The 19,478-nt window shown below is 46.2% G+C and overlaps 1 protein-coding gene across 8 annotated transcripts in view; it reads right to left on the bottom strand.

The window, feature by feature from the left end:
• The window catches only part of SMARCA2 (SWI/SNF related, matrix associated, actin dependent regulator of chromatin, subfamily a, member 2), a 179,562-nt gene that overhangs the window by 42,822 nt on the left and 117,262 nt on the right, over positions 1 to 19,478 (bottom strand). For all 8 annotated transcript variants that reach the window (XM_032308334.1, XM_032308342.1, XM_032308339.1 and 5 more), the window contains exon 28: positions 3,665 to 3,882. In XM_032308334.1, coding sequence (XP_032164225.1) covers positions 3,665 to 3,882 — 218 coding nt within the window. The remainder of the gene's footprint in view (positions 1 to 3,664; positions 3,883 to 19,478) is intronic.

Genomic DNA, 19,478 nt, shown 5'->3' with positions numbered 1-19,478 from the left:
CCTTCTCACACTACTTGATTTGGGGAAAGAAAACAGTGGGAACGAGTCGTAGCTGACCAGAATTACCCTTAGAGAGCCGTTACTGCCGAAGGAGTTTACATTTGTGAACCACACAAAATGACTGGCTCTTTGGGGTCGCATTTTAAAAAGTATCCTCCTTGAAAAACAAAATAAAACAAAACAAAACAACAGGCCTGGCACTGAAAACAAAGGGCATAAATAGACTCTTAAATTATCCTAGCTCTTTATAAAAAAGAAAGATACATCTGTCCCAGAATCATGCAAGAACTTTGAAAAAAACTGTCTCATGAGAGCTAATTAATTCTTATGTATCAGTTAAATATAGATGGCAGTTCTTATTTAATACATCGCTAATCTGTACGACTGTCAGAACCCTAACATTCGGCTGAGGTGCTAGGAGGGAAGTGCGTATGGCTGGTATTTCTTGCACAGGTAGGTTGAGTTGCTATATTAGTAGCTGACTTTAATGGCAGAGAACTCTCAACACATGGAGGGGTAGGTACATTTCCCAGCAGTATTTTCTAAAACCAACAAAAATATAACAATGTATCCAATTAAGGCCCTCCTAATTTGAGAGCCTCCTACTTGAGAACCAAGTTTGGTAAGAGAAATAAAACACAGAAATATTCAGAATCAGTGCTTTTTCTAGATTACTAACACGAACAGGCCATGAAACACGCGGCAGCTACTGGGAACGTGCCCCCTAGAACGGACCCGAATGTGGAAGCCGACAGGATGGGCCTTGGGAGAGGACATTTCGAGGAAGGGTTAAAGAAGTCATTGAAACCAGAGAAAGGGGAGGGGAAGAATTTAAAAATAAATAAATAAATAAAGGACTTAATGTCTGCATGCTAAAATATTTAAATATTCGTTCCCTGACAATACAAGCAGAGACAGGCTCAATCATCAGTCCCAGTGAAACTGTGTTTTCTGGGTTTTTTTTGGGGGGGGGCACGGAAATCCTATCAGCAAGGGCACTTCCTTTCAAGCACCCAGGAGCTCCATTTACCCACCCAAGGGGCTCAAAGTAGTCTGAGAGGCTGGCGATCAGGAAGGAGACGACTCCACCAGCCCGTATTCAGTCCTCAAGCTCACGGAGGGCCTCTCGAGGCAGCTACAGGCAGCCTTCCATTTTGTGGATGAGGCACACGGGCTCAGGGGGGTCGAGGCAGCTGCCCCACTGCCCCGCAGGTAGTGAAGGCGGGAGTGCAGACTCCAACATGGGGAGCTGAACCCAGAGACAAGGGCTTGTGCCATCAGCTCCTGGGCTGGGCTTAGCTGAGGGTAAGGGATGGATAGTGACCAGCGCCCAGCTATGGGTTTCCAAAAGGCATAAACCCCAAAGGCTAAGGAGCCAGCAGGTGATATAATATAAGGAGTCGAGTGGGCCAGGTGGGAAAGGCTTGACGGCAAATGGCCGCCAGCCCTCCATGCGGGAAGGGGAACAGCAGGTGATGGGGAGGGGGCGTGCCCCAGAGCAGGAGAGCCCGTGGGGCGGGGGCGGCCACGTCTTCACGCCCACCAACTATGACCTTAGGGAAACTTGGGTAGGATGCAGCACGATCTTTAGGGTTTTTTTTTTGCAAAGAATGGAAAACACCTGAAATTTCTAAGAAATCTCACCAGTTTTAAGGTATTTGCTTTCTTTTTGTCCTCCCTGCCCCCACCCCAACAACATGAACCATGAAATAAATCAATCTGTTGGCAATATGTGGTCCACCAGCTGGTGACCTCTTTTACACCATGCACGGAGGAGCGAGCCATCACCTGGAGGAAAAGGCCTAGCTTCTAACCCTCTTCTTGGCCCTAGACTCACCCAGCAGGTTACAAACTAAGGCACACCTGGGCAAAGTGACCGATGTTGCACTCTCTAAGACAACGACAAAAGAGTTGATGGCATATGCAGGAGGGATCCTACTTATTTTTCCTTGCAACAGGGGCTGTTCAAATAAGGCATTGTTGTCCAAGCTGGTTTCCTGGAAACTGTTCTGCCTATCGTACGTCTGCCGGTAGGGCTGGGGACGGAGAGAAACGTGACAGAGTTACAGACTCTTGGTTACAGGGAGGTCTGCATGTTTGCTCTGGTCAAAGAAACGGGCTTATGGCCAAATTTTTCCTCCTTGGACGGCTGTCATTCCCCTGTCAACGAGCAGGCTCATCGAAACCCAATATAATGGGGCTGCTCTCTGTTGCCACCTCAGAAATACACAAGGGGATGCACTTGGAAAACAACAACAAAAACAAGAGAAGAAGAAGGAGAAGAGGAGGAGGAGGAAGAAAGGGTAAAAAGAGTGAGCAGAGAACCTAAAAAATCTGGGACACAAATCGGGGCATGACATTCTGACTTCTTCACACATACTTCCTCCTGCCACTCTGCACCACTTCTGGAAACTCCTTACATATAATATAAAAAAGACTTAACAATAACATCTCTGGGGCGCCTGGGTGGCTCAGTGGGTTAAAGCCTCTGCCTTCAGCTCAGGTCATGAACCCAGGGTCCTGGGATCGAGCCCCGCATTGGGCTCTCTGGTCAGCGGGGAGTCTGCTTCCTCCTCTCTCTCTGCCTGCCTCGCTGCCTACTTGTGATCTCTGTCAAATAAATAAATAACATTTTTAAAAAACAAAAAAACAAAACACCACTTCTGGGTAGAAAGTGTCTTCCTTTTTGTACTATTTCACCTTTATAATGAGGTTTTTTTCCTGGTATAAAACATACACCAAAGTCACAATGAAAAACTAAAATCCCAACTTAGTTATTCATGTTATACACTCCCAGATGTAGAGAGCAACACTAGTGAATGTAAAAACAACAACAACAACGACAAACAACAAAACTGGTAACCAAAAACTGATCAACGCCGCTATGCCATTGAGAGAAATACAGTGTTTAATTCTTCTGTTTCCTATCGATTCTTCAGTCGGAACGAGATGTGATCTTCCTATGAAAACTGCATCACATGATTATCAAGCAGAAACCAAAAACAACTACCGGAAAGGTCGCCCAACTAGTTTATCTACCGTATTGGGCTGACAGACACTGGTCTGGGGTAACAGGGTCGAGCACAGATTTCTCAACGTTACGCTGAAAAGTTCCACAAACACGAGTTACGTCTGCTGACAGACCACACTAAGGAGAATCATGACGAAGAAGGAGATGGTCGAAACAAGCGCTCAGACATTCAAGTGTGTTGGAAGGAAAGAAGGAACGGCATTTTTGACGAAGCCTCTGTTCCGTTTTCAACAGAATCTTGACATGAAATATTTACCTTAAGTATGCTAGGGTTCTTCTCTCCCTAACAACTCAGCCCCAAAGTAGAATTTCATACAACCACTCCCAAATACTTCCCCGTAAAGGATGCTATTTCTGAGATCCTTTAAGAATCGTCCTCCAGCTCAGACCTTAATCTTGTAATCTTAACTCCTATTTCCAAGTATCTCCAACAGCAGCTAATCAAACAGCATCCAGAACAGCAATGGCAGCCGTGGTGAATAAGGTCCCTGGTTCCTTTGGGGCAAAAGCCATGAAACATCAATGAGAAAGAACCTGAACGCTCCAGCACATGCCCCCCTAAATCCTGCTCTGCGGTGAGTATCAAACCTGCTCCTGGTGAAGATGATCACAGGGTAGGAGTGAAACACTCACCTGTCCTTGTAGTTTATCACAGTATCGATGATGGCGTTCATCTGCTTCGTCAGTTTGGGGGGATTTGGGGACAGTTTCTCAGCCGGAGGGCGGCCTCTTCTCTTCTTGGCCTTCTCCACGTCTTCCTTTGCAGGATCTTTATCCACATTTCTTCGTCTTTTCCGCTTCTTGAGCCGTACTTCCTCTTCCATTTCTTCCAAATTGCCGTCTTCAATGGCCTGGCGTGGCAGGGAACGAAGGAGGAAAATTCAAGACAGGAGAATCACCAAGACAATTTTAAAAAGGCAACCTGAGTAATAAGAATAAAATGAAACAGAAATAAAATCATCAAAAAAAAAAAAAAAAAAGTTAACAGTAACCAGTCAAGTGAGAAGAGCGAAGGCCGCCATATTGAATCAACGCATCTTTAAACCACGTCTAATCCATGAACAAAATATGTTGAAAGCCGGAAACACTAATCGTGAGAAGAAATGACGAGTACAAAAAGAGCTATACATTTAAGTGTCTGAAAGATAACTGAATCCAAATGAAATTTTAGCTCCATGTAAGAAAAAGACCTTAATTGTCTCATTACTGTAAGGAAGGTGGGGGCGGGGGTGGGGAGAATGGTAAAGCAAAACAAAACGAGGAGTGGGTGAAGGAAAAAAAAATCCCTCTAAAAATACATCCTTACAATCACATAAGCTCTGACCCTTCTTGGAGGTTTTACATCAATTTACTCATGATTCACAACATAAATCAGAATTCCATCCAGATTTTGTTCTAATGTAGCAATTAGTAAACAAGGAAACAGGAAGCACAAAAGCCACATTCCTTGGTAAACGTACTTAAATCGTCTGATAAGGAACACACACACTCACAAACAACAAACACTTTTTTTTTTTTTTCCAATTACCTGCAAACGCTTGCTTTAAACCACAGCCAGCAGCACTAATGCAGAGAGATAATAAAATAGCTATAAAAACAACCAGGTATAAAAGAAACCTGTTCGTAAATGGCTAAAAGATCCATGTGACAGACCCAGAAGTTTAAACTTTCTTTTCCCGCCCCCCCCAACCTGGTAAACCTCAGAACTTAAAAATAAAATTGCAATGAGGAAAAAAAAAAAGCAAAACGTAGATAAAAGGAAATTTGACCATGAAAATTAAAAAAAAAAAAAAAAACAAAGCAAAACCTTTACATTACATCTCAAGATTGCTTTCTCACACAAAATAACTGATGTTATTTGTTCCTCCTGCCTCTCAATATTGCTTCCAGTATGCAAATGTTAATCAATCCTTTCTCGTAGCTGAAAGAGCCCTAATCATAAAGCAATTACCTTCATTTCTCCACAGCACCAAACATGGCTAATATTTATGATCATGTGAGTATAACAATCAATATAAAGAGTGATTACAGCTCAGACATAATTTCTTTCACTTGTGTACAATGCCTCCTGAAAAAGAAAGGTTTTATGAAGAAAACCTGGTACAGAACACAAAACAACCTGGCATGGGAAAAATGCTGGTGGGATTAAAAGAATGTTTTCTATGCATCTTTCCAAGGTGCAAACCCATCAGAAGCAACATACACACAGACAAGAATCCTAAGGGACAGTCTGAGGCCAGGCCTTAATAATCAAAAGACAATTTCCATCACGATCCTACAGTGTTCAGATAACCACTATGAAGGAGGCGAGATCTGATGAGTTATGAGGAAAAAGAAGAAGAGGAGAAAAAAAAAAGAAAAAGAAAAAAGAAAAAAAAAAGCTCCACATTATTTCATTAATATTCATTTGCCTAAAAGCAGGACACCCACTATACAGCTAAACACACTGCAGCTAAGCGAAGATGAAGAGAAGGAAATTGTCCCGCAGATCTTGGAGACGGAACATACTAATAATGAATTCAGCATGCAAAGCTGTCAACAGTTAATGGTACTGCTCTCCTCAGGCACCCAGTTGCACACAGAAATACGGAGAACACCGGCTTTTGATGTGTTACACACCTACACATGCCTGGGATGTAGTTCTACTGAATCTTCAAGACGGCAACGAAAAAGGATATTTACCTTACCACTATCAGCAGGCCGGCTATCGGAAATCACAGTTAGTGGGGATAAAATTAACAAGCCAGCAAAGCAGCGAGCTGCTAGTCTCTTCATCAGCTGATCAGGAAAAAAAAGAGAGCTGGGGAAAGGCTATGTTTTCATATACAAGTAATTTTATTTTACTGAAAATTTAATACTGAAAGGATTGTGGATACTCAAATCTGCTGTTTCATTCTACCTACTACAAGGCCCGAAGCCTTCCTCCTTCAGCCTGTTTTAATATTGACAACTACTTATCATATTTTTCCCCCCTTATTATTCCAGGCAGCAGAATTAGAGATTTTTTAGCTCAGATGGTTTCTGCTTCTTGCTCTCATTTTCACAATTAAGCCAATAAGAAAACAAATTAATATTCAAATTTATCTTACAAAATTAAAAACAATTTATGCTTTCTTTTTTTTTGTATTTTAAACCTCATTTTAGTGCTTTTAAGAAAAGACAGGCTGCATATGTTTTTGGAGTAATCTAAGATGATTTTTTTTTCTTTTGGTATAAAAGAATTTTTTTCATTAAATCCATGTCAGTAAAAGCAATGTGCATGTTCTCAAGTTCAAACATTTTAATACAATGTCCTCTTTCTCCTTAAAGAAAATCCCAAATAACTATGACACTTCCCTTTCAGTTCCCTGCTGTAAAATTTCTCATTGTTTTTCTTTTCAGTGGGGTACATGAAGAGGGGGAAGTTGTGAAAAGGATAGGTCTATGCTCACCCCCTCCCCTTAATTCTGAAAAAACAAAAATAAAAACCCAAAACAAAACAAAAAAACGGAACAAAGCATAAGCTCGTGATATTTGGACTTATCAATCTTTAAATCTGGGGGTGGCTAAGAAGCGAAAACAAATTAAATTGCAAAAAGAACTAGTGGAGACAATGTTTATGACAATTGCTAATACGTGCAGATCCCTATTAAATTTAGGTTTTGGAATCACAAGGAAACACACAAAGTACTGACCATTATTCCCCTTAAATTAAGGTTTTATGCAGGAATGCCGTCAGCTACAAAACATCTTCCCTCCTCCCCAAAGACCCCAAACACATCCATATGTAGTACTTTATGTTCAGGGGTTTCTAAGGGTCTTTTTCTAATGGAAATCAATTCGCTAAATATTTCCCAGTGCTTTTCGCACTTAAAGAAGTAGAGTAAGATTACTCCTGCCTGGAAGTAAAAATTATTCATGGAAATTTAAAACTGTTCTTTTATTTATTATTTTTTTAATTATTTAGTAAACTGGCTGAACGGACTCAACTCCGTGCTAGGGTGGGGGGAGGCACAAAAAAGAAAAAAAACAAAAACAAAACCAAAAACCAAAACCAAAAAAAAAAAAAAAAAACTTGCTACACAATGCTAAAGTACTACCCCGAAAAGAATGCCCTTCCAAACCTTTTACCAGCACAATAATGAAATAAATCACAGAAGCAAACCCCCAGTTTCCGACTGGTGACGTGTTGCGCAAGAGTGCGAGCCCTAATTCAACATACAGACGGCTCCCATGCTGAACTGCCTCTAGATTTAATGAAGTGAATAGGAAGGAAGTCGGGGGAAAAAAAGTGTACAAATAAGTAATTAACACTTTCCTTCCCTATCCGAACGGTGAGCTACAACTATGGGGAAGTTTGGTGAGGCACTTCTTTCCTTAAAGGCACACTGCACCCATTTGGCTCCGGATGTCACTGAAAAAACCCTTCTGGGGATAAAAATCCCCGGCCAAGTTAAAATAGTTAAGCATATTCCAGCCTGCGTTTTTCCTGAATGAAGCTGGGAATTACTCCTTCCTCCACTGGATGGCAATCTTTTCTTCCCCCCACCCCCTTCTTTTTGCTTTCTTTCTTTTCGTTTCTTTCTCTCTTTCTCGCTCTCGCTGTCTCCCCTTTTTTAAGAATACATTTTCACGACACAGGATGTGCAGGGACGAGATACAGACGGGCTCCTTCTTCAATTAGCTCTTAAGAAAGCAGCGCGCAGGTTCTGATAAGAGAATGCAGGAGACCGTTGTGCAGGGTGAGCCGTTGGAGAGCAAACACTTTTGCAGCTTGCAAAAAAAGCACATGGCAGACCCGACCGGGAAATCGCCCACACGTGGGTCTGGTCCGTGCCCCTCTCTGTCACCCTGACACAAGCTAGGTCTTTCAGGGAAAGACGGACAGTGCAGAAAGTCGGCATTATCCTTGTTCCTATCACCCTCTCTGGAACGGGGCGTCCCAGGAGGACGCAGGAGAAAGGATCCATGGCTGTGAATAGGTAAACAGGGACAAGCAAACAAAGCCACAGGCAACTCTGGGGCATTGTTTCGCTGCGGTTGCCTTTTCCACTCGGGATCTCCAAGCCCACCACGCAGAGTGCCACAGCCCCCCCAACGGCGGAACGGACCATCTTAAGAAAAATAAAAAGGAGCAATTCTAAAGACATGTAGACAATGCCTGGAAAATGTCTTGGATAGGAAATGGGAGAGTCCATATTCTAATACCTAACTCTGACGTTTAAATATCACAGCTTCTGCCCATGGCCAAGGTCTCTTGCTCTCTGTGGGGGTGGGGGGGTGGGGGGGTAATGGGGGAGGGGTCTCTCTTCCTTAGGAACTTGCATTAGATTCCAGAAGAGGATCCTAAATACTGCTGGGGTAGGGGAGGGCTACAGATGGAGGGCTAAGCATTAAAGCATGTGGGTTAAGACCATTACAGCTCAATTCGACACTGCTTCCTGAAGACCACTCACACTTGGCTAAACTTGATTCTAATATTAGGGGAGGCTAACCCTCTCTTCAGCCCTGCCGAGACCCTAGAAGCCAGTAAGAAGGGCAGGGATTCTCCAAGACAACCAGACTACCAGCAGTAGCAGTGGCCAAAAAAAAAGTGGATTTTAAAAGAAACTTTAAGGTTTCACATATGGGAAATTTTCTTACCACGGGGATTTTTCTTTTCTTTTCTTTTCTTTTTTTTTTTTTTTAATGATAGCAACAAATTGAACATGGAGCTCTTACCCAAAATGCCACCTCATTTTAGTCACTTGGTTGAATAAAGACCCTAGCACTTCTGGATACAGAATTTAAGACTTGGGGCTTGCGACAAATTTTAGGTTCTTGATCATTACCATCCCTGAAAGCAACTGTTTGATAAATCTCGGCATAAAATCAAATTCCCAGGGTAGAACAAGCCAGACAGCAGAAGGGACACACACTGCAGGATTCCACTTACATGAGAAAGAAGAACAGAGGTTGCCAGGCCTGGAGTGGAGGGGGAGTGGGGAGTTAGTGTTCAAGGACTGCGGACTTTCGGGCTGGGATAGTTCTGCAGTACACAGGAGTGATGGTCGCAGAGCCATCTGCTAAAATGTACACTCGGAATGGTGAAGGGAGTCAATTTTGCACGATGTGCTTCTTCCCACAACTGAAACAAGAAAAGTCACGGGGTTGGGGTGGGGGTGGTGGAACCCAGCTCTGTAAATATTTAAGAAACAAACAAACCCATCGACAGGTTCCTACGTGTTCCTACCACCTCAACACACCGGTGCACAAGACCGGGGGAAATCTTGCTAGCTTTCCTTCCAGCCTCAGACCTTCCAGCATTTTCAACAGCTAGCACGTTCCGTCTTGCCCTCGTCAGGGACCAGGAGCCCTTTCCAAAAATCCTTATCCATTCAAAGGTTATTAAGGTAATACCCAGGATGCATGAAAATACCTGCATAGAGGGCCCTATTGATTCACAGACTTTAGAGTTTTGTTAATAAATGCCTCAGATAGTGAAAGAAAGAGCAGAGAGGTAGTGGGATCGATACCCACATCCTCCACCAAAAAAAGAGAGAGAGAGAGAGAGAGAGGAGTTGATCTAAAAGGTTTTTTTGTTTTATTTTGTTTTTAAAGCATAGGGTCCCCCCCCCGCCACTGTGGTGCAATCAACTGATAACCTATTCGGGGGACCCTTATTTCTTACTTTCCTCATGCCAGGCACCTGGGAGTTGGCCACTGAAACGGACAGCACTGGCCGTGAAGGGCAAGCGCCTAGAGCCCCCATAAACCACAGTACAGTGAGCTTTTCTGTCTCTTCCTCGACGACTTCAGATCACTTTTGCAAAAACAAACCGAGGTGCTCTCTTGCCCCTCATGGCTAGCCAAGGAAGCTCTGGAAGAAGGGAAAGGGGTGAGCTTATACAACTGAGACAAGGCAAATTAGAACCGTAGTTCAGGTAAAGAGCAATTCTGGGGTGGGAAGAGGGGGAAAAAATAAGGACAGAAGTATAAAACTTATTTCAGCCACAGGATCAACCAAGAGCCCACAGGGTACGTTTTGGGGAGTACTGAGCCCGGGACTCTGTTCAGAGCATGAGTTTCAGATTTTGTAGAAGGCAGCCCCAGAAACATCCAGCCCCCTAGACCCTGCCACGTTACAAACGCGAGGCATGGACACCTCTGTTCTCACAAATCAGGCACCTGCGACGCTCCAGCTCCCTTGGGTGGAATAAAGAACCGGAGAGAATTTGTGAACCAGCAAGAGACTTGGACAAACGATGGAGAATGAGAAGAAACGCAGTTCTGCTTTCTTATCCCGAGACCAGGTGTCAGTGACTGTCACTCACAACCCACTCATCCCCCAAATGGGGCTTCTCAGGGAGGCCTGGGTCACCTTGTACTTCAGGGTTCTCAGTATATTAAAATATAAAAAGAAAGGAAATGCCAAAAGAAGGTAACAGATTGCAGCGTAATTTCAATGCTTACAAAGACGAACATGATGTTTTTGAGATAGGTGATGGACAATGACGGAGTACCACCTCCTCTGGAGGCCCTCGAGCCAAGGAACCTCGAGCCAAGGAAATGGTTCTCTTCGGGGCTTGCCTGGGACACGGGGATCCTTGAGGGCTTCTACACAAGACACATTCTCAGAGCTCTGACCCCCCCCACCCCACCCCATAGGTGAAAAGCATCAAATCCCAAATAAGAGGGAGGCTTGTTCTGCTTGTTCTGCTTGAGGTGGAGGCAAAGACCAGTAATTGACAAATTAAGAGAGGAGAAGAGTAAATAGCACGAAGCAAGGAATTACAGCACTGCAGCCCGAGGCCATCCCATAGAAGAAAGGGTCTCGGTTTCAGTCCGTCTGAAGATAGCTGGCATGGGGAACGTTTCCGCTGTCCCTACGACCAATCACCATCACCAGCAGCATCCCCTACCCACGCATTTCCACAGTCGCCAGGCACTCCGAGCTACACACACATTTGCTCAGTTAACCTTGCACCAACACCAGGAGGCAGGTACTGTTACTCTTGTCGGGTTACAGGGGAGGAAGCGGAGGCTCCCAGATCAGGCCCAGGTGAGCATCTAAGCCAGGATTTCAGCTCTGAAGTTTGCTGCATAAGCCGCACACCCTTAGCCACGGTATTTGCTACTTTATAGCACGAATGAAGACCGGGAACCATCAGGTAAAGTCTAATTATGCTGGCTAGGCTTAGATGAATAATCCGTCTGAAGACACAACAGGTTACATCTTAATAAGATGGCACACGCGCACACACACGCACACACGTGCAGTTCTTGCTTTGCACGGCAGTGTGGGACCACAAAGATGACCGTGCAAGGTGAAACCGCAAAAAGCCAGCCTGACAATCAGGAAACGATGATTATCCCCTGCCCCTTGCAAATGCCCGTTGAAAAATTTAGAACTCTCATTATGCAGAAGAAAATGTAAAACACAGTAGCATGAATACCTATTTAGCACACGGACTTAAAACATTTAGAAAAGACCAGTAAGAGGTTTTTTGGTTTTGTTTCTGGGGTACAAAAAACAAAAAACAAAAAACAAAAAACAAACCCACCTTATCAGTTTTGGACTCCATCTGCCCTCTTCCACTCATTAAATAATCTAGGATACAGAAGAAGCCTCATTCCTGGGCCTTGGCTAATTGCCAAGGATCAGCTCCCAACATTTTACCCTCTGCCCTTCCGATGTCCCGGAGTATCTCAGATGAGCCCCTTGATGGGGAGGGGTTGGCTGATCTCTGCATGCCTTTCTTTAAGCGCTTTTCCTCATTCACCTCGCTAAACTCGTCTTCAATAGAAGTTCCTCCCGATGAGAATCCAGATCCTTCCACACCGCTCTCTACGACCTCACAGTTTCCTTCCGTTCTCCACAGAAGGGACTTCCAGGAAAAACCCGTCTCCCCAGCTGTCAATACTGGAATGATCAGGGGAGCCTGCTGCCCGAAGTCATCCCTGGAACCTGAGGACACACTTCACAGCAGTGCCCTCGTCTGCCCGGGAAGGCACCACTGGCCCACTTAGGTCACATGGATTTTGGCTCCTGAAACCATGCAACCAGCCCTTCCCGGCAGAAGAGGTTCTTCTCCTCTGTCCTTGTCATCACCATTCTCTTTCAACGCACACATTCGCTGCAACAGTCTGGCCTGAACACCAGCCAAGGGGACTGGGATTTACACACACACACACACACACACACACACGTGTTCAACTCAAACTAAATGCTCCAGTTCAGTTTCAATTAAAATACACGGAGAGGACTTGAGCTTGGTTTTTGTTTTGTTTTTTTTAATGGTCATCAACTTTTGCCAATGGTTTTTTAAGAGAGCATGAGCAGTGGGTGGGGTAAAGGAAGAGGGAGAGAGAGAATCCCCCGCAGGCTCTACGCACCAGAGCCGAGCCCGACGCTGGGCTTGACCTCACAACCCCAAGATCATGACCTGAGCCAAAACCAAGAGTTGGACGCTTAACCAGCTGAGCCACCCAGGCGCCCCTTCTGATATGGTCTACGGCAGAATTTCCTGCAGGACTCCTGGCTTCACGCCTGGTGCCACATTTCCAAACCCTCTAGCCACCTCGAGTTTCACTTTCTGTCCTGTTTTCCTTTTTCCGCCTCACTTTCACCTTTGGGGGCCAATTGCCGCTCCTGATCATCTACTCAGTGGGAAGGTCGTGTGGGTCTGTCACCGGGCGTCAAGGAGGCACCACAACCCCATGCTTCATGGACAGTCCTTGGACTGAGCCACAGCTACTCCGTGACCGGTCACCAACACACTCTGCAAGAAGGGATGGGAACGGTCTTGGATCATGACACGCACCTGTTCTCGGACACAGCACAGGCTAAACGGCCAGCAGCAAAGTCTGTACTTGATACGGTGACACGGTATCATGCTGTTCCGCGTCCCCTCCCGAACTCATACGGGCGGTCCTAACCCTGGGTGTGCCTCGGAATGGGGCTGTGTCTGGAGATAGGGCTCTTTGGGAGGTAATTAAGGTAGAAAGAGGGCCTTCAGGTGAGCCCTCCTCTTACCAGGAGGAGACTGGAACACACAGGGAAGGCCACGGGAAGACACGGGAGAAGCGGGTGGCAGCTGTGCGCTGAGGAAGGCTACAGCAGACACCAGCCCTGTGGACACCTTCTTGAACTCCGGCCTCCAGATCCACGAGGAAGTCCGTCTCTGTTCTGTAAGCCACCCCGTTTGTGGTATTTTGTTCCTGCAGCCTTTGCAGACCGATTTATATAGTCACTGAAATTTCTGATTGGGGACTGAGGTTTTTTAAGTCCGTCATGGTCTCTATCAGGGAAATGGGTGTATTCGGCAAGGACGCTGCCTGAGGACTGCCTCCAAGAAACCGAACATCCGTGTGAGTACGGGACAGCGACTGCTGTGTCTCACGATGTCCTAGAAGCTAAGGGAAACTGTCCTGCCCGGACCCGGGCTTCAGAGCTCTGAGTTGGGCGGCCTCTCCCACGGCTGGTCTCGCCCGGTGGAAGCGGGACCCGCGCCCTGTGTTCAGGGTGGCCTGTCTCCAGGCTTGTGCGGGGCCTGGCAAGAGGATCTCAGCGTTAGCAGACAAGCCCACAAATTAGTTCACTTCTTTTAGGAACTTGGACAACAAGCATGGAAGAGGGAGTCCCACGGGTGTGGGCGCGGAAACTGAATGAAAGGAACAAAGAAAGTCGCTGGTTCTAGCCAGGGAGGCTGGAAGCCCGTGTGCACAGACACGGACCTGTGACGGACTAGACCCATGCGGGTACACACCTGCATCCACATGTAAGCGTGCACACGCACACACACGCACATGCAAAGAGACCACTAGAGCGTCAGCAGAGGAGCGCCCAGGCCAAGTTCAACTTGAGAATCAACTGGGGCCCATGCAGTCCTAATTTCAGATTTAGACCTGCTCAAGGTACGTCTACGCAGCACTTCTAAATACACGTAAAGCTGTTTGTCGGGGGGACTCTCCTCCTCTGCTTCACGCCGGGCCAAATCACGCCGGGCCAGTAAAGCTAAAAATTCTAAAATGAATTTTGAGCCCTGAGGAGCTACAAGCTCTAGGTGTTCTAACACAATCTGTCATGCAATAAACCTTGCAACAAGTCTGTAATTTTAAAGCACAAAGAAACGAGAACAGAGGTTAAGACAGACCAGGTTTTACTAACAAACATGCTTAGCACTCCTCTGGCTTTGCACGGCTCCCAGGGCCTCCTGGGGTGCAAGCCAGGGTTTTGCTGGGAAGTGACGGCTGGTGTAGGTGTATGGGCTGTGCTGGGGAGCAGAAGAGGCAACATCGGGAGACTGGGTCACCTGAAACGTGGCCAGCGACGTGCCCAGTGTGGATGCACACAGGGCCTGGCTCTACCTAGCAGGGACATTTACTGCAGAAAATCTCTCCTCATCGCATTCTAAGAACAGAGCACAGAGAAAGGGAATTTAAGGGGATGCACAGGTCTCAGTCATTAGATCTGAAGGAGGGAAAAAGCCTCCACGTAAGGCCCTGCCCACCGAGAGGACCCGCTGCTCGCTCCACCTGAGGTGTAGGCCAAGAATCAGTTGTGTTCCCAAAGACGGAGATGACAGTTACGCTGTTCTCGGAACTACGTAACGCAACTGGAGATTACGTAAAATGAAGCGCGACTGTGAAAAGACACGGGATTTCAAAGAACAGGGAAGACGGTGAAGACTCCGTAAGAGGCGAGTGGCTCACGACACAGACGGAAGCGCCGCTGACTCTCTTCACGTGGGGGACAGTCTGCCCTCGGCGAGCCCGTAAGGACCGAGAGGAGGGTCTCACGCGGGTGACGGCGGTGATCATGAACTAGGCTGGGGATGCTTTCAGAACGCGTGCTGGAGACGACTCCGAACCTCATTACTCATACCTCAGTAAAGCTAACTTCCAATAAAATAAAATAAAATAAAATAAAGATTCTAAGAAGGCCAAAACTGGAAATCCTAAGTGAAACATAATAGGGCTACTTATGCAAAGAAGACTAGTCGGCGGACTCCAAGAGTCAACTTTAGCCTTAAGTAAAAATGTGGCAAATAACACATTTTGTTTTCTATTAAAGGTTCTGTCTACTTTAGGCGGCATTTTCTCAGCTTAATATTTTCAGTGACCGACCTGCTGTGGATTATGATTATTTCAGTTAAGAAGGCTTCTTTTCAGAGTGGGAGTCAAAAGGAAAGTCACACTACCTTGTTCTTTCTTGTCATTCAGCCTTCTCTCCCCGGCAGGAAGATCTCAACAGGTGGATTCTGATTTTTCCCTAAGCAGTTGTGGGCTACGTCTCATTGGCCAGATCTTCAATCTCTCTTTCATCGGGTCACTGCCCAACTCAAGTTGCAGGGCGATCCTCAGGACGCCAACTCCGAGTCTCCCCAGTCTGATCTTACCCAACCCGGCTGGCCATTACCTCCTGGCCCGTGAACACCCCGCACGGAACAGGAGCAGAAGCGGGACCCGACCCTACTGCGCCATATTTATCCTCCCCCTCCGAGATTCCTCTCACACTTCGCACCTGGAGCACCTTTCCCAATCCCTTGCACCTGTGCACCTTGTGCCGAGCATCAATCACCAGCTCGTTCCCTGCTCAGGGTCTTGCCCAGCCGTAACCTAGCACTCTGATCGTGTCCTTACCAAGGCCATGCCTGATTTCTCTCTGTTCCCCTGTGCAGCTAGCGCAGACCTTAGGGAAGAAAAGCTAGGTAGTACAAATACCGTCGAATACAAACTGAACTTTTAGACAGGGTCCCCTGGGAAAACTGCTCGTGGCTCTCTACCTGGTTACTGAACACCAGCTGTGAATTCAAGCATCTCTGTTCTAGATCTTTCTGTGTTCATCTTCAAGAACAAAATCATAAACTCTAGCATTGAACTTGCTGTGTCTTCCCTCTGCCTTCTCGTTGCTCACTTGCCAACCTCTGGAGTTGCCTGAACGAACAACTCTACTTCCTGGGCACAGGGGAAAACCCATTAGCACCCAGGACAGGACACGGAGATTTTCCAAAAGTTGCACAAAGCTTCCAAATCCCCCTGTTAGTCTGGTCTTTATTTCCTTCTCCACTGCTCCTTATTTAAAAATCTCTCCCTATAATGCTACAGTCTTGGGTTTCCCCAGCTTTTCTCACTACCTTTTTCTCTCCTTAAACGCAGATTCCCCAGGTTTTATTTTTGGCCTTTGTCTCTTTTCTCCTGCTTGAGATAGTCAACATGTGGTGAAATGTGGCCAGCTGGCCCAGGCCCGCAGTGGACATCACTGACACACCTGGTGCCTAGAACGGCAGGTGCTGAGATGTCTCTTAATAGCCCTTGGAGGACGGGCTGCTGGAGAACTTCAAAACCTCTCTCTGGGGGGTGTGGGGGGGGAGATATGACATTATTTTGGGAAGGCTTTGGCCTCCCCACTTCTACCGCGGGGTCCCTGGCAGAATTCCTTCTGCTGAGCAACCTGGACACAGACCCCTCGACCCGCAGGGTGGTGGGTGCTTTCTGAACAGACCCTTGCCACTGGTGACAGGTCCTTACAAGAAGTAGGGTCCCCTGGAGATCCAGATTTCCCCTGGCCTCCCTGTGACTTCAATGCACATGGCTTCAAACCTTCTCTCTGCAGCCTGGACTGGCTTTGGAGTTACTAGTTGTGATTTCCAATATCCCCTCAAATGGCTCAGCTCAAAGTCAACGCTTTTCTCCCAGAAGAGCAAATATTTCTCCCTGGATCTCTCTGTCTCATCAAAGGGCAGCAGCATCATTTCCCCCCAGTTATCCAGACTTTAAAAAAAAAAAAAAAAAAAAAAAAACCTTTAAATCATGACTTTCCCTCCTTACAGTCAGGCAGGCCTGCCCGTCACTGCGGGCTTTACCTCTGAAATAGTTCATTCCCTTCTGTTCATTCTCCTCTCGCACAGGCAGGGTCAGCTATAATGGCCTCCCTATGGGTTTTTCTTGCCCTCTCTCCTGGGCCCTAATTCATCCTTTACAAAGCCAGCGGTTATCTTCTTTCTGCTTAGAAGGAGGAACGCACATTTGTTCTTACACTTCAGACCCTATGGTCTTTCTATGGAACAAAGTAAAGCCTAGAGTATAGCCTCCAGGGAGGGCCCTACCTTAATCTTTCTCCTCTACTCCTATCCCTATAAAAACCCCTATAAAAACACTGTGCTTCTAACACACAAGGTCACAGAGGGAGGAGCCACACATTTCCACACCTCAGTGTGGCGCAGAGCCTGGAATTCTCCTTCTGAGCCCCGTCCTCCACAAATCAGGCTCCTTGCTCAAAGAAACAGCTAAAATGTCCCTTCCTTCATAAAATCCTACAGGACCTCCCCCTTCCCTTGTACTTTTTACAATATATCACACGTACTTTTGTTCACTGTTGATTTAATTTTGCTTTGTATGACTTTTGTTCTTCTCTCAAAATATACCCAAATCTCCTATCACTCTGACATCTCTTTGGGAATTAAAAAAAAAAAAAAGTCCCCTTAATCAAAATGTAAAGGCATTTAGATTGATGCCTTACTCACCAGCAGGGCCCAAAAATCTTGTTGCAAGAAAATTAAATCTTTGCTCTTTTTTCTTCCGCTTTCTCAAAGTAGCAGGCCTTATCAAGGAAGCACATTGTAAAGCTATTAATATGGTGAACTAAAAGAAGCCAGACAAATGGGGCAGAATAAGTACTTTTGGCTTCTATTCACCCTGTTCCAAACTCCCTCTATAAACTGCCACTATCTTATTTTTAAATTTTATTTACTTATTTTAAGTAATCTCTGAACCCGAAGTGGGGCTCGAACTCACGACTCTGAGATCGAGAGTCACACGCTCTTCAGACTGGGCTCAGCCAGGGGTCCCTAAGCCGCCTTTATTTTAATTGGTTATTATACCACCCTGTGTCTTGCTCCGGCTCTGGGAGTAAAGCGGCCGAAACAAGATACTCAGCCTCGCCGGCAAAAAGAACGCCCTAACCTGGAGGAACACCCAATACAGCCCCTCCCTTGGTGAAAAGGCAGGGGCACGTGCGCAAGCCCAGCGGAGCCTGCGAGGAGGGGGAGGGGCTCGGACCCCCCGGGGAACGGAGAACAAGACAAACAAGACGGGATAGAGAGTCCCACCGCTGGGAAGATGGAGGCCGCAAGGAGCGCCCTCTTGAGGACTGGCGGGGCGAGTCACCTTTGCGAAGCGCGTGTTAACACTGATTCCACCTAAAGGGCTGTCTTCAGTTTCTCTAGATGTAAGTGCGCCCAGAGTCATCAAGAGACTCACCTGTCGCCCATCTGTCCTGAGCTCCTGCAACCTTGTCAAGAAGCAGCTGGAATTCATATGCCAGGAAGGGGTCAGCTAGTGGGCAAAGGGGCTGCCAATCCGGACAGGATTTGTCTTTTGCCAAAACCCCACAGTCCCGCAGACCTGCCCTGATAGGCATTTTCAAAATCTACAGGGCGATAAAGTAACTGAAGGTTCAGCATTCATCCAACAAATCTACCTGCTGTGTAGTAAGACCAGCTCCTTGCCTGTGAGGCTTAGTTCCTCGTCTGTAAAATGGGCAAGATAATAGCGATTCTGAATACGTAAGGGGATGAAATCGAGACAGAGATTGAGAGGTCCCAGGCTGGCACTGTCTGGAACAGAGAGGGAGAGGACGGCGGAGGAACCGAAAGTCCTGAAAATTCCAGCGGAAGGCATTTGGGTGAAGAATTCAGACCTGGCAACTAAAAAGGAGACAGTATTTTTACATCAATTATATCCCAGAGAAAGTCAAGCAGAGAGAGTCAATTATCATATGGTTTCACTTATTTGTGGAGCATAACAAATAGCATGGAGGACACGGCGAGTTAGAGAGGAGAAGGGAGTTGGGGGAAATTGGAAGGGGAGGTGAACCATGAGAAACTATGGACTCTGAAAAACAATCTGAGGGTTTTGAAGGGGGGGTGGGAGGTTGGGGTACCAGGTGGTGGCTATTACAGAGGGCACGGATTGCACGAAGCACTGGGTGTGGTGCAAAAATAATGAATACTGTTATGCTGAAAATAAATAAATTAATTAAAAAAAAATTATACCCCAGAGAAAAGAAAACACATCGGTCTTGCAAAGGGGAGTTATGGGAGCCCATTTTGTAGGTTTAAAAAAAAAAAGCACCAGCTATATGACACGGAGAGGTAAAAGCAAGAGGAGGGAACAGCCTGTGAAATCTGAAGTAGAGACTTGAATACTCTGTTTATGGAGCAGCAAAAATCGCTATCCCAGTGTGGGATGGCATGCCCCCACATATCCCTTAATGGCTTTCCAAAAAAAAAAAAAAAAGTCAGTTGTTTGGCACAGGGCACCCTGTAAAATAGGCTGTTTTTAAACCAAATGGAAGGACATGCAAATATTACTAACGGCAGGCTGGGGCTTGATGGATATCGCCGGCTGGGATTTATTGAAATGGCTACAAAAGAGCTCAGCCTCGTAACAGGTTAAAAATAATTCTGGACGTAATGGCACTGAA

Source organism: Mustela erminea, chromosome 12, assembly GCF_009829155.1.
Source record: "Mustela erminea isolate mMusErm1 chromosome 12, mMusErm1.Pri, whole genome shotgun sequence".
NCBI classification, from domain to species: Eukaryota; Metazoa; Chordata; class Mammalia; order Carnivora; family Mustelidae; genus Mustela; species Mustela erminea.
This window is presented reverse-complemented; position numbering and strand designations above follow the sequence as displayed.